This window comes from Pelobates fuscus, chromosome 12, assembly GCF_036172605.1.
Source record: "Pelobates fuscus isolate aPelFus1 chromosome 12, aPelFus1.pri, whole genome shotgun sequence".
Lineage (NCBI taxonomy): Eukaryota > Metazoa > Chordata > Amphibia > Anura > Pelobatidae > Pelobates > Pelobates fuscus.
Window position 1 is genome coordinate 87,461,395 of NC_086328.1, and position 13,727 is coordinate 87,475,121.

The following is a 13,727-nucleotide window of genomic DNA, read 5'->3' on the forward strand; positions in this document are numbered from 1 at the left end:
ATTATGAATCGTGTACAGGTAAGAATTCAAAGTGAATTTCAGAATTAAGCCAAAATAGCTGAACTACTGCTCAGTTATGTAAGCTATAATTTGAAATGTCCTCTTAATTCCCACTTGAGTGAATAACCATGTCAGAATGCACCAGGCTCTTCATAGTGGGGGCACTTTATATAGCACAGGATATGTGATAAGTCCCCTAAATGTAGGATCCCCCCACAACACGTGCATTATGTCATTTGATAGAGGCAAACCAAGAATATTATTTCAGTTACTGATTAGTTACCGTTGCCATGTGGCTGTGGGGAGATGATCTGCATTAAGGATATGACTGAACCAAAATATGGTGGTGTTACAAGCTGGCCAGGATTATATAAAAAAAAAATATATTTAACCTGCTTTTTTGACTCTCTGCTGTAGTGTCCTCAGTCATTTTTTTTCCCTTCAATTATTGGCATCAATTCTTTTGTGAACTATGTTTAACCTTAATTTTTTAAAAAATGCATACATTATTCTTCTAAGAGTCAGCAATGGACACAGAAAAGAAATGGGGCGAGGGGTGTCAAAAAACAACAACAACAAAAAAACTACCACATGACACTTTGTGGAAGCAGTTATGTTTCAATATTAAAAATAAGTCATTGTCATCAACTTTTTTCTTTTTCTTTCTTTTTCTAAACAGCAATGAAATCATTCACACAAACAGAAAAAAAAATTAATGAAATAAAACAAAAAAAACTGAAAAATCCATTAACGCCAGTAATTGATCAATGAGTGAGGCAACAGTAACTGTGCTACCCCTCTTTTGCAGGTCGGAGTCAAGCACATATTAATTTCAGACAGATATATACATCAGATATAGCTCCTCCTGCAGGTAAGGGGTTGATAAGATTCCTGTATGCTGGATAATGCTGTTCTCTGCATACTGGCTAACTGCAAATGTCCCTGTGATTAAGCTGTCTCATAATTTATGCTGTTTGACTTCACATTTTTATTTTGCTTTTCTAGAGACCTGCCTTAACTATGGGCTTTATTTCATGGCTGGTATCATTCCTCTAGAAAAAAAAGTGGTGTTTTACACTGCGTTAAAATTGCAGGACACTGGGCTGTTTCCATGTCAACGTCCTGCAGAAAATGTGTTCTTTGAAATTGTTCATTGGAGACTTTTCATCTAATAAGAGGCACACACTTAGTCTCCAAATGAACATGTTTACCTTATTACACAATAAACTTTACTTTATTGCACAAGAAATTTCTAAGGTCAGTGGAAAAAAATATTTTTGTGTAGCTAGTCAAGAAGGCATGAATAAGACTTCCAGTGTGTGTGCTTATCTGAGAGTGTGACTGGAATCGACTTGTGTACCTGTGAGTGGGTGATCAAGTACAAACTACTAGACTTCTTAACGTTCAGCTGAAGCCTCGCAGATACAGCTACCACTTCGACATTTACCATGGGAATAAATAAATAATAATAAAAAAAAAATAAACCTGTATTTATATTTATTTATAAATCAGTTGCCCACCAGGTTTCCTCCATACAAATTCAGTCACCGCACAAACTTCCTACATACTGTCTGTGCGTCTGTCTGTACCTGTATATTTTGGGCACCCTGAGCTTTTATTTCAGTGTCAAAGACATGATTTTAAACTCTTTCTGTACAATGTGACATGAAACTTGTTTGTGTTCTAGAGCATGGAATGCAGGGATTACCCTACCTCACGTCCATAATGTCATTCATCCTCTGATTCCTAATCTGTACCAGGGATAACAGCAGCGTTAGCTGACATGAATAACATTTTCAGGAGGGTTTACCAACTTAAGGTGTCCTTTCACCCCTGCCCATTTATCTATTACATAATCTGAGTCCCAAACCCATTAAAAAAAAAAAAAAAAGAAAAAAAAGAAAATAATTATAAATCTATTCCAAATAAAATACCCTCAAAACCTACAATGAAAGGAAAAGCAGTTATCTCTGTCCGCCCAGCCGGCCTCATCCTCATTTCCTGACCTGCCCCTTCCAGAACGGGGCTGATGGGAGAAATAAAGGTGTTGTTTCCCATAACTTCCTTTTGGGCAACCGTTAGGGGGTGGCTGAGAAAGTTTAATTTGCAAGTCTGTCTCTGTCGCTCAAAAAGAAGAATCCTCGTTAAAGCTTGAGCTCATTTGCAATTTTTGAGGCAATGTTCTTGAATGCCATAGAAGTGCCAGATATACGCTTGAAGCGTACGCCGTTGAGTGATAGGCGTGGAAGCTTGCACACCTCCATCTCCCATTGCACAAAGCTGTCGTGGCCTGGTGAACCGTGAACACAAAGCAGCATGTACTTCTCTTGTGATTCGTGCTGACAGTTGTTGGCATCCAGCACCTTGCGAATTTCACTCATCATCTCATTGGGCTCCATAGAGCTGGTGGTTTTCATGCTCCAGGTGAAGCGTAGCGAGCGTGGCTTGGAGTCCCGCAAGTCCTCTTTCTCCTTGTCGAGTACTGTGAGCTGAGGCCTGTGTGTACAAACATACGGTCAAATATTTTTCTGCAATCTAAGCACAAAAATAGCTCTTTAATGCCATTCAAAATCACTCAGTATCTTCAAGATGATGCACAAACACCAATAATTTTATTATTATGCTTGCTTTGAAAAAATAAATATATACTGTGTGTAACAGAGTATTCATAACAGCTACATTTACTGAGAAGTAAGATTCTAAATTAATTCTGTGGGAAATATTTTATGGTTCATTCCTAGAACACATACTCAAAAAAGTGATATGAAAGAAAGCGAAAATCATCAGAGAATAAAGATGATATTTATTTTATGTTCTAATAAACAATCTTGTCCCTACTTACAAAGTAGACATAACTGTATATGTTAAATAGTAAAGAAAGCTCCTTTTTGGTTGGCAGAATACTTAAATTGACACTATAGTCACCAATACAACTTAAGTTTAAAGGACCACTATAGGCACAGAGACCACTTCTGCTCAATGAAGTGGTCTGGGTGCCAGTTCCCTCTAGTTTTAACCCTGCAGCTGAAAACATAGCAGTTTCAGAGAAACTGCTGTGTTTCACTGAGGGTTAATCCAGTCTCTAGTGGCTGTCTCACTGACAGGCGCTAGAGGCGCTTCCGCGATTCTCACTGAGACACTGGACGTCCATAGGAAAGCATTGAGTAATGCAGCGCAAGCGCATTCGGAATGGACGTCGGCAGGGGGAGGAGAGGTCACCAGCACCGAGGGAGCCTGGCGCTGGAAAAAGGCAAGTGGCTGCAGGGGTTGTAACCCATTTAGTCCAGCGGGAGGGGTGCCCTTTTGGTGTACAGATCATGCATCTGAAATCTCACTATTCAATTATCTGCCATTGAGGAGTTAAATCACTTTGTTATTGCAGCCCTAATCACACCTCCATGCATGTGACTTACCCAGCCTTCTTAAATACTTCATGTAAAGAGTAATTTAATGTTTATACTTGATTGCAAATCCTGTTTAATTTAACATTTCTTATCTCCTGCTCTGTTAATAGCTTGATAGACCCTGCAGGAGCCTTCTGTATGTTATTAAAGTTCACTTTACAGAGGAGATAAAACTTTTGAAGTATGTTACATGTGATTGAAAATGAAACCATTTTGTTTTCATGCAGGCTGTGTCAGTCACAGCCACGGGGAGGTGTGGCTGGAGCTGCATAAACAAAAACAAAAGTGATTTAACTACTCAATTGCATTGATTTGAGCAGTGAAACTTCAGAGACATGATCTATACACCAAAACTGATTTATTACGCTAAAGTTGTTTTTGAGACTATCGTGTCCCTTTAACAAGTACAGATGAAACTACATGTATATTTCTTTTTAGCCTTTTAGTCTATACATTGTGTTATCTACTTTTAGATGGCACTATGTATGGATGAAAATCCAGAGAGCTTCTGGCACTCATGGATGTGACTAGTACCCAGTGAACCGATGGTAAGCTGTCAAACTACTTACATTGTCGGGGATGCCAGGTCTCACATGGCACCAGAACCACTACAGCACACTGTAGTGATTACGGTGCGGTTTGTTTCCTTTATTGTAGTGACAGGCAAATTCATTTGTAAAGCTCATTTCATAAGCTATGGTGCCCAAAGGACCCTGCCTTTGCTTCTTTTACAGTTGGCTGTTGTAGCTTAATGCCCAGCCCTTTTTTGACCTCTATCATCTGTACAGCATGTGAATGCGTTGTGCTGACATTTTGTTCAAGTCCCTACCTTCCCTTCCCAGCTATGTGAGAGATGCAGTAGTAGACATGCATGGGTGGGTGGCTGCTCTGGTGAATATAGTGTACAGCCCCATTCACACACAAACAAAATAAAATTAAAGGAACACTATAGTCACCTAAATTACTTTAGCTAAATAAAGCAGTTTTAGTGTATAGATCATTCCCCTGCAATTTCACTGCTCAATTCACTGTCATTTAGGAGTTAACCCCTTAACGACGAGTGACGGACGAGGTCCGTCACTCAGGGGAATGCGTTAATGACGAGTGACGGACCTCGTCCGTCACCCGTTAAAATTAACCCCAGATCGCCGCAATCGCGGCGATCGTGGGGTTAATGGTGCTCCGGTCTGCCTCTGCATTAGAGGCAGACCGGGAGCACCGGATCGGGCTGCCCCAGTACATGTGCCCGCTCTGACAGCATGTCTGAGCGGGCACATGTGCTCTCTATACTCACCTCCGCCTCCCTGCACTTCCTGGTTCTGTGTGAAGTGCAGGGAGACGGATCTTCAGTGATCCTGCCCCCTGGTGGAAAAAAAAAAAATAGTAAAATTAAAATCCCACCCCCCTTTAACAATTTTAATAAAAAATTAACCCCTTCACTGCCAATTGATCATTGACTACAGTGATCAATTGGCAGGGATTACATTTTACTAAGATCTGATTTTTTTTTTTAACCCGAGGGTTAATTCTTTTTTTTTTTTTAACCCTCAGGGGTTCAATTTATTTTATTAATTAATTTAAATATTTTAAAATTATAAATTTAGCTAGCTGGGGAGGGTGGAAGTTAGTGGGGAATTGGGGGATTTAGTATTACGCTAACTAGGGGTTAACGTTAAAAAAAGTTTAAAAATAAGCTTTAAAAAGTTAAAAAATTAAGTTAAAAAAAGTTTTAATAACGTTTAAGTAAAAAATTAAAAAAAATAAACCCTTTACCCAGTCCAAATAAAAATTAACCCCTTCCCTGCCAGTCGATCACTGCCTACAGTGATCAAAATACAGATCACAGTATTATACTGTTCTAATTTTTTTTTAACCCCTGACGATTAACTTTTATTTATTTTTTAACCCTCAGGGGTTAAATTTATTTCATTAACTAATTTAAATATTGTATAATTAAATATTTTGCTAGCTGGGGTGGGTGGGAGTTATGGGAAAATGGGGAATTTACTGTTAGTGCTGCTTACTGCTAGTTAGGGGTTAACGTAAAAAAAAAGCTTAGAAAAATGTTAAATCTGTAAAAAAAAGTTTTACGACAGTTTAGGAAACTTTAAAAAAAATGAATAATCAAAACAAAAGTTTAAAAAATAGTTTTAAAAAGTAAAAAAAGTTTTAAAAAGTAAAAAAATACATTTAATAACGCTCATTACCACTACACCTGGTACAAGCTAGCGGAAAAATGATCCCACGCTAAGGTTCAAAATATGCCTTTTGAAATACCCTGGGATGTCTTCTTTAAGAAATGGTATGGCTTTATGGGGTATTTGGTTTATATAGCCTGGTAAAATACTCTAAAATGGGACATGGGCACAGCGTAAAAATTTAAAGTTTGAAAAAAAATGGAATGGCTGTGTCCCAAATGTGCCCCTCCGATATCCACATATACCTGGCAAAGGTACATACGGGGGTATTTTTGTACTCAGCAGACATAGCTGAGCAACATATGAAGTATTATACAGTGGTAGTACACATAAGGTTTGCAAAATATACTGTGCAAACCCACTTTGTGTGTCAAAAAGGCAGAAAAAAACGCTTATAACCACTACTCCTGGTACACGCTAGCGGAAAAATGATCCCACGCTAAGGTTCAAAATATGCCTTTTGAAATACCCTGGGGTGTCTACTTTAAGAAATGGTAGGCCTTTGTGGGGTAGTTTGAATTTAAAACCTGCAAAGATGCTTGGAAATTGCACATAGGCCCGGCGTCAAAATTCAAAGTTCGGTCAAAACTGATATGGCTTGGTCTCCTATATGGCACTGTAGCTTCACAAAATAGTGCCATAGACATACAATGGGGGTGTCCTTTTACTCAGAAGACTTAGCTGAGCATAATTTGGGGGGTTTGAACTTAGTGGCACACATGAAATATACAAAATGCCCAGCAAAAACGCAATCCGTATGTAAAAAATGCACACAATTATTTTTTACCACATACTTTGGCATGTAATAGTAAAAAATGGGGGCATGTTAAGGCACAATATGCACCTTATGAGATACCCTGGAGTGTCTACTTTTACAAATGGTAGGCCTTTGTGGGGTTTTTTTGAACAGTCAAACTACTATAATACCCCAAATGGAAGCATAGGCTCATTAAATCCGTCTCTCAAAATTCTACTGTGAATACTGAAAAGGACAGGTCTCCTATATGGCACTGTAGCTTCACGAAATAGTGCCAAAGACATACAATGGGGGTACCGTTGTACTCAGCAGAAGTAACTGAACACATAATAAAACTTTGTACAGGAATAGCACACACCAACTTTACAAAATACACATGAGAAGTTCTTTGTTATAAGTTGTGCGAAAACCCCCAAAAAACACAATTTTACTCCAATATTTAGCAGAGGTTGGCGGTAAAATGGCTACGTAGAAAGTGTCAAAACAACCTTAGGTAAATAGCCTGTGATGTCTACTTTATATAAATATATACTTTTGTGTGGCAATTTTGTTTTCTTTTATGGCTATTAGGCTTACAAGACAAACATACCAAATTCTAAAATCGCTCCACATAAAAAGTTTATTTTACTCCTTGTGCTTTGTGACCTGTAACTACCAAAAAAAAACTGAAAATCCCAGACACATGATATATTCTGTAATTCAGAACAACTAAATGAATTTATTTTTAATTACTTTCCTTAACCTGCACTAATTATGTACACATTATTATTGCAAAAACTGTAAAAAAAACACACAAAAATTCATTTTTTTGCATATTTCTGTATTTTTTTATAATAAATAAGCATTTATATATATATGTGTTACATCAAATTAAAGCCCTTTCTGTCCTTTAAAAAACGGTATATAATATGTGTCGGTGCAATAAATTAGTAAAATGCAAATTGCAGTTGAACGCAAATAGCAAAAAATGCCGTTGTCATTAAGTGAAAGACAAGCTTCTGAAGCTCTGTCCTTAAGGGGTTAAATCACTTTGTTTCTGTTTATGCAGCCCTAGCCACACCTCTCCTGGCTATGATTGACAGAGCCTGCATGAAAAAAAACTGGTTTCACTTTCAAACAGATGTCATTTACCTTAAATAATTGTATCTCAATCTCGAAATTGAACTTTAATCACATACAGGAGGCTCTTGCAGGGTCTAGCAAGCTATTAACATAGCAGGGGATAACAGAACTTGCAATAAAGAAAGCCTAAATAGGGCTCTCTTTACAGGAAGTGTTTATGGAAGGCTGTGCAAGTCACATGCAGTGAGGTGTGACTTGGGTTCATAAACAAAGGGATTTAACTCCTAAATGGCAGAGGATTCGGCAGTGAGGCTGCAGGGGCATGTTCTCTACACCAAAACTGCTTCATTAAGCTAAAGTTGTTCAGGTGACTGACTATAGTGTCCATGCAATACAGTCCATGCAAACAGAGCAGAATTAATCATAAGACAACCCCTAGGGCCCAGGGGTTATAGGGGGGGGGGGGGGGGGGGTGGAGGCAAACTGATAACCTGCTCAGGACCTTACTCTTTCTCTGCTGCTACATATAAGTTATTTAGGGACCTGCATGTGATGGTGGCATAAATCTCTATAATGAATTAAAAACTGGGGGTTGCTTCCAGCATGCAGTATCCCTTATTACTCAGAAAAAATGGTTCACAGAGTTAAGACAACACACGGTCACATTTTATCAGAATTAATACAGCAAATAACAAGCACTACTAAAGGTATTTTATACGTAGCATTCAAATTAATTGTATTCTGTAAGGTAAATTTGTGCAATGCCAACAATAATAATATACCTCTAATCTGCTTTCATTTATAAAAAATAAATAGTAATCTGCTTGATTTCTACAAGACAACCTAACTGTCCATTCACTTCCAAACTACCATAAGCAACATTTGCAATTTGTCAAGTGCCAACAAACCAGTTTGAGTCTTCAGCTATAAAACAAACCTTCTGTTCTAGGTATTACACAAATGCTACAAGTTGTCTGACAAATATTCTGAATAATGATTAGGCACTATGGAGTTTTTTTATTTTCTTCAAATATCTCTTATATGTGATTAAACAGCTTAGATTAAAGTTCTGTTCTATTCAGGTAGTTTTGCATTAGACAGGATTATTCATTAAACTTCAAATCGCAGCAAATTGAAATCAAAACAGCAAAAGTTGGACTAAAAGCCGATTTGTTAAAGTTGTTTTTTTTGCAATTTTGTTTTACTGAATATCTGCAATCCCCTTGCCAATGTTCTCCTGTTCCCAGGTCAGTGAATAAAGCTCCCTACACACACAGCAGATGTGTGTTGCTCTGCAGCAGTAACAGTTCACAAGAGATAGGGGAGAAAGACCAAAATGTACAACTGGAATGAGCGGGTTAACATGATAAATTAATCCAGAAGGAGAATTAGAAAGAGCCCAGTGGTAGAAAGGTGACAGGAAGTCATTAAATGAAAAATAAAAAAGCATAGGAAATAAAAGCATAGGAAAAGGAGACAAAAAGAAGTAGCACAAAAGGAGAGATAATGGGGAGTGTCAAAAAGAAGATGGTTTAAAAAAAAAAAAAAATAATAATCAATAACTGGTATTAAAAGGACAAAAAAAAAAAGTTAATGAGACAGGGCTCTCTCACCTGGTGCTCTCCACTCGTTCTTTCCCTTCTGGATCATTTGGGTTCCTCAAAAGAGAGAGGTAAAACAATTCAGTGTGTGAACTCTAAACTCTGCAGAGCAATGGTTGACTTTTCAATATTTATCAAACAGTCAACCAACCTCTTTCAAGAGCAGAAAGCTCAGCTTTGTCTACACATCATTCAGACAAAACAGTCTTGTACAATAAACACAATTTGTATATTTGGACAAGAAATCCACATTATGATAGAGGCCCTCAAAAAGCCAATATGCACAGTAAGAAGCAGAAAAAAAGGAATTCCAACCAGGCACTGCCACACTAATTAAGATGGGAGGGAGAATAGAAAAAAGGGTGGTTGTCCATGGCAATCCTCAAAAGCTAAATTTCCACTTATCAATGGTTAGTAGCAAGAGGAAGTGTTCAGCAGTACTCTTCCTCTGACATAATCAAAGTTACTTAAATAACTGTGTGTTGGCTATGCTTATAGATGTTTGTTGAAGAAAGGTGCACTAACCGGTCTGTTAAGTGTACTTTTTGCTTTAAAATTATTACAAGCATTTGTGGTTCTTTTAAAGCTTGCTACTAGATCGTATGTTATATGGATTGATTTCAGTCAAAAAAACAATGCTAGTTGTTCGTTTTATCTTCAAAGTATCTTGGCAAATACAACTTACTAACCTAGTCCCTTCACAATGTTTAATCTCTTCAGTTAGAAAAGTCTACACTTTTATTACAATATTTAGTTCACTGATCAAAATGGGTGAATTTTGATCAGTAAACGAAAAGTTAAAAGTTTGGTGGTTTATTCACAAACTGAAATTCAGTGTGCTGTTAAGAGTTCTATTTAAATCCTGGCTGATCCATATAGTTGCAGCTTGTAGTTAATCATGCATTAAAAACTGTATGGGCAAAGATAGCTCGGTCACTGCAACATACGTGCATGAGTCAATACCCTTTATATCTCTGTTGTTAAGGTTCACTTTATTAAACAATTGTGACAGCCTTTCCTGCACTCTCAGAACCCCATATCTGTATTTTTGTCATCTTGCAGTAAAGAGGTGTTATGAACAGTTTTTAATGTATTTAATGGTCAGTCCCTAGAGACCAGTGTCTAGAAATTAAGGCCAACCTAATCTTTTATCAAATCACTACTAGAGTTTTATGAAATAATGTGCTAGATTGCGAGAAGTTATTTATTGCATGGGCTAAACATCTTTGATTCTGCAATATACTAGTTAAATCATGCAGGTTTGCATTTCACTTTGTGAAATGCATTCCAGTAAAAGTGTGTGCCTATGGACAGCCAGAAACACACACAAATCCAAACATTATTGCAGAAAATACACTTGCATTAACTACAAATTGTGCAACCACACTGATAGGCTGACAGCTCTGGGACTTTTCTTGGAAGAAAAATAGATTTCTAATCTTAAAATCCTATGCTCCAATAAGTTACAGCTTCATCTTGGCTATAATAGTCCTTGTATGGTGTTTGCCTACATGCCACGAGCAGATCACAGATGTTTCCACATTTCTAACTGTCTCTCTTATGCCTTTCAGGGCCTATGTATGAATGAAGCTGCTTCCGAAATGTTGGACTACATACATAACTTTTAAGCAGGGGTTTAAATAACTCAGAGTTCATGTGCCTTAATGAAACAAAAGTGTAACTTTTGACCAGTGACAGGCCTACACAATATATGATCATATTCTGTAACCAAATCATTATTTTACTCAAGAAAAAATATTTGGCTTTATATAAAACTCCATCACCAGTGACAGGTCCTTCACACAGGACTTGAATGCAATACTTGATAAAACTGATTAAAATCTCCCCTTCTTCAAAAACACAACGACATTTTAATCCATTTGATTGGGTTTAGGATTCACGTGCTGTATGCAGAACCCAGGGATGGTGATGCATTGTATGTCTAGTGGGAAAAGGACCCATCATCTGTCTACACTCATGTAGGATCATTTGGCGTTTTTTAAATTTTTTTGTAAATATACTTTATTTGTTTTTCTTTCAACAATGAACCGGGAGGCTCGCAGGCCTCAATTTCGCATGTATTCATATGACTTAGGGTTGTAGCAAGTTAAGTTTATGCATAGGTATGTTTGGGCTCGCAGGCCCACAAGTATGATGGACACGCAGGTCCCTTACATTTTATTTACAGGAGTGTAAACCCATGTATCCCGATCTTTGAGCTGGGTCCCTATCTACATTTTCCCGTCCCGGGATCTCCCTGGAGTCTACTGGAAGATAGCCCTCCCTAACTGTCCTCAGTCTTATTCTTTGGTCTCCCGTGCCCCGTGGTCTCCTGGTTCACTTGGGTCCTCGTGTAGAGTCTGTGTGTGGGGTTTATCTGCACGGTTCCAGCCGTGGTTCTCGTGTGTTGTCCTATTGCTTACGTGACCCTGTCTGCCTGTCACCTTCTGGGGTGCAGTCTGGCTAACCGGTCCCTGTGTTAGCTGGTTTATGCCGGTCGGGTTTCCTGCCCCTTGGCTGCCCTGGTTCTATTGTCTGTTTTGGGTTTCTCCTCTTTAGTTTTCTGTGTTTTGTCTGCTGACAGTGTATTGTGAATCTCTGGTCTAGTGCGTCCTATTGGGTGCATTTGACCAGTTTTTACCTTGGGGGTAGTGGGGACGGGTAGTGGCGTGGGAGGAGGAGTGGCGGTAGTGGGTGGTCAGTATCTGTCGTCTAGTTAGTCTGTCGGAGGCTCTGTTGGAAGTCTTCCTTCGCCGTCTCTAGGATCCAGTGTGTCCATATGTCTGTGTATTTCGTTGGGGTTGCCAGGCTTTAAGAGGGGGGGTTATCTTTTGCTTCCAAAATTGGGGGAGGAGTTGTTTAGCCACGTTCAGTATTCTAACCGGCATGGATTTCTTATACTTTGATCTCAGGATGGGTGTATAGTGTAGTAGCATTTCAGCCGGTCCCAGATGGGGGGGGGGGGGGGCACGCATCCGAGAACTTCTCTAATATCTTGTGTATCCCTGTCCAGTAGGTTTTGATCATGTCACATTCCCACCAGATGTGTAATGTGGTGCCCACCTCTCTCTCACATCTCCAGCACATCTCTTTGTGGTCGGTGTTTATTTTGTGCATTATGTATGGTGTTTTGTACCAATGTGTTAGCAGTTTATAGGCTGTCACTTGGGTTCTGCTGTGTGTCGAGCAGTGGTGTGTGAAATAGCAGATGGAGTCCCATTCCGCGTCTGTGAATGATCTGTCTACGGCCGTCTCCCATCGTCCCATGAAGAGGGGTTTCTCGGTGGGGGTCCCTGTTTGAAGTGTGGAGTATAATAGGAAGATTCCGTGCAAGATTGGATCTGGATGTTGGCAGAGCTGTTCAAATGTGGTTCGATCTCTATTGAGTGCTGGTCCCTGTGGCAAGGTATGGACATATTTGGTCAGTTGAGCATATTTGAAGGCATTTTTTAATTTATAATGCTTTGCCACTGTACTATTCAAATGTTTCTTTACAGTATATATATATTTTTTTTAATGCAGTATCTATACAAAACATTTAAAACTGGTGTCAGCACCATCATTGAGTGCTCCTTTACATAGTAAGCAGAAGTGTACTTGTAATCTTCTTACCTCTGCTCACTGAAATGGGTTTGGGCTCACCATTTTCATTTTAATATTTCCCAGCTCTTTTACAAATGTATTTTATTTCCAAGGATGTCCTCTGTTTCTGCAAATTAGTTCAACTGATGCAGATGAGGCCATATTGAATTCAATAAGGATTTGTTTTGGCACGTTATTCAGAAAGTTTGGCCAATATGAGATATGACTAACTGAAAATTGTTACTGAACAAAACACAAAAGACACAAAAGAATGGTTAAAAGCTTGTAATATAGGCAGTTCTCAGATTGCCCCCTCAAACAAATCAAGATTGGCTAAAGAGGAACAACAATTAGGCTGGAGCTGCTCATCAGGACAACTCCGATGTGAAATGCTTCAAAAATAACTTCCAAAATACGTTTTGACTCCTTGGACCTGGTTGAAGAGGTACAGCTGATATTTTAGAACCCAGTGACTTACTATATGTAAGTTGTCAATACGGCATTTCAGAATGTCTGTAAACAATAGGAACCAATATACTTCCAGGTGGTGGAATGCAAGCGGCTTCCACTGACCTGAAGAGAAAACTGTCCCATAGATGTGGATGTAAATAGCTGATTTACCTGGCATTCTCTGCAAGGATGTTTGTCCCCCTTTTTCCTCTTCATATTATTGTACAGAATATGTTTTGGTTTTATTTTTAAAGCCAACTGCTTCAAGACATAAGCATTTTCATGATTTCAGCAGCTCACAAGGATAACCCTTCATGCACAGCTTAAATAGGAAAATCGAAGAAAAAACAACAACCAGAAAACAACCCTTCCAATCAGAGCTGAGCTACTAACAATGTTCAAGGGCTAGTCAAAGCCATTTCCAAGAAATGATCAGTGGAATCATGGTTGTAGAAAAGGGTGCTGCAGGAATTGTATTAGTTTTCAGTAGAAGCAAAGATCAAAATAATTGACCTTTAGGAACACATCTTGTTCTTCCGCAAAGCCTGTCATAGCTAGTCGTGTATCTTTATCAAGGTGCTCTTCGGTGCTCCATGGTGGCTGTGGCATGCGGGACCCACACAGGACTCCGGAGCAGAGCTACTCCCCTGTCAGGACCTCCTCCGCCGCCTCC

At 38.8% G+C, this 13,727-nt stretch overlaps 1 protein-coding gene across 9 annotated transcripts in view; it reads right to left on the reverse strand.

Annotated features, from left to right (window-relative positions):
- Window positions 1-1,480: 1,480 nt before the first annotated feature.
- Window positions 1,481-13,727, reverse strand: part of MARK2 (microtubule affinity regulating kinase 2) — a 174,074-nt gene continuing 161,827 nt past the window's right edge. For 7 of the 9 annotated variants that reach the window (XM_063437702.1, XM_063437699.1, XM_063437705.1 and 4 more), the window contains 2 exons: window positions 9,035-9,079; window positions 1,481-2,496 (listed from right to left, as the gene is read on the reverse strand). In XM_063437702.1, the coding sequence (XP_063293772.1) occupies window positions 2,145-2,496; window positions 9,035-9,079 (397 nt within the window). In that variant the 3' untranslated portion in view covers window positions 1,481-2,144. The remainder of the gene's footprint in view (window positions 2,497-9,034; window positions 9,080-13,727) is intronic. The other 2 variants (XM_063437706.1, XM_063437701.1) reach the window with 1 other exon arrangement.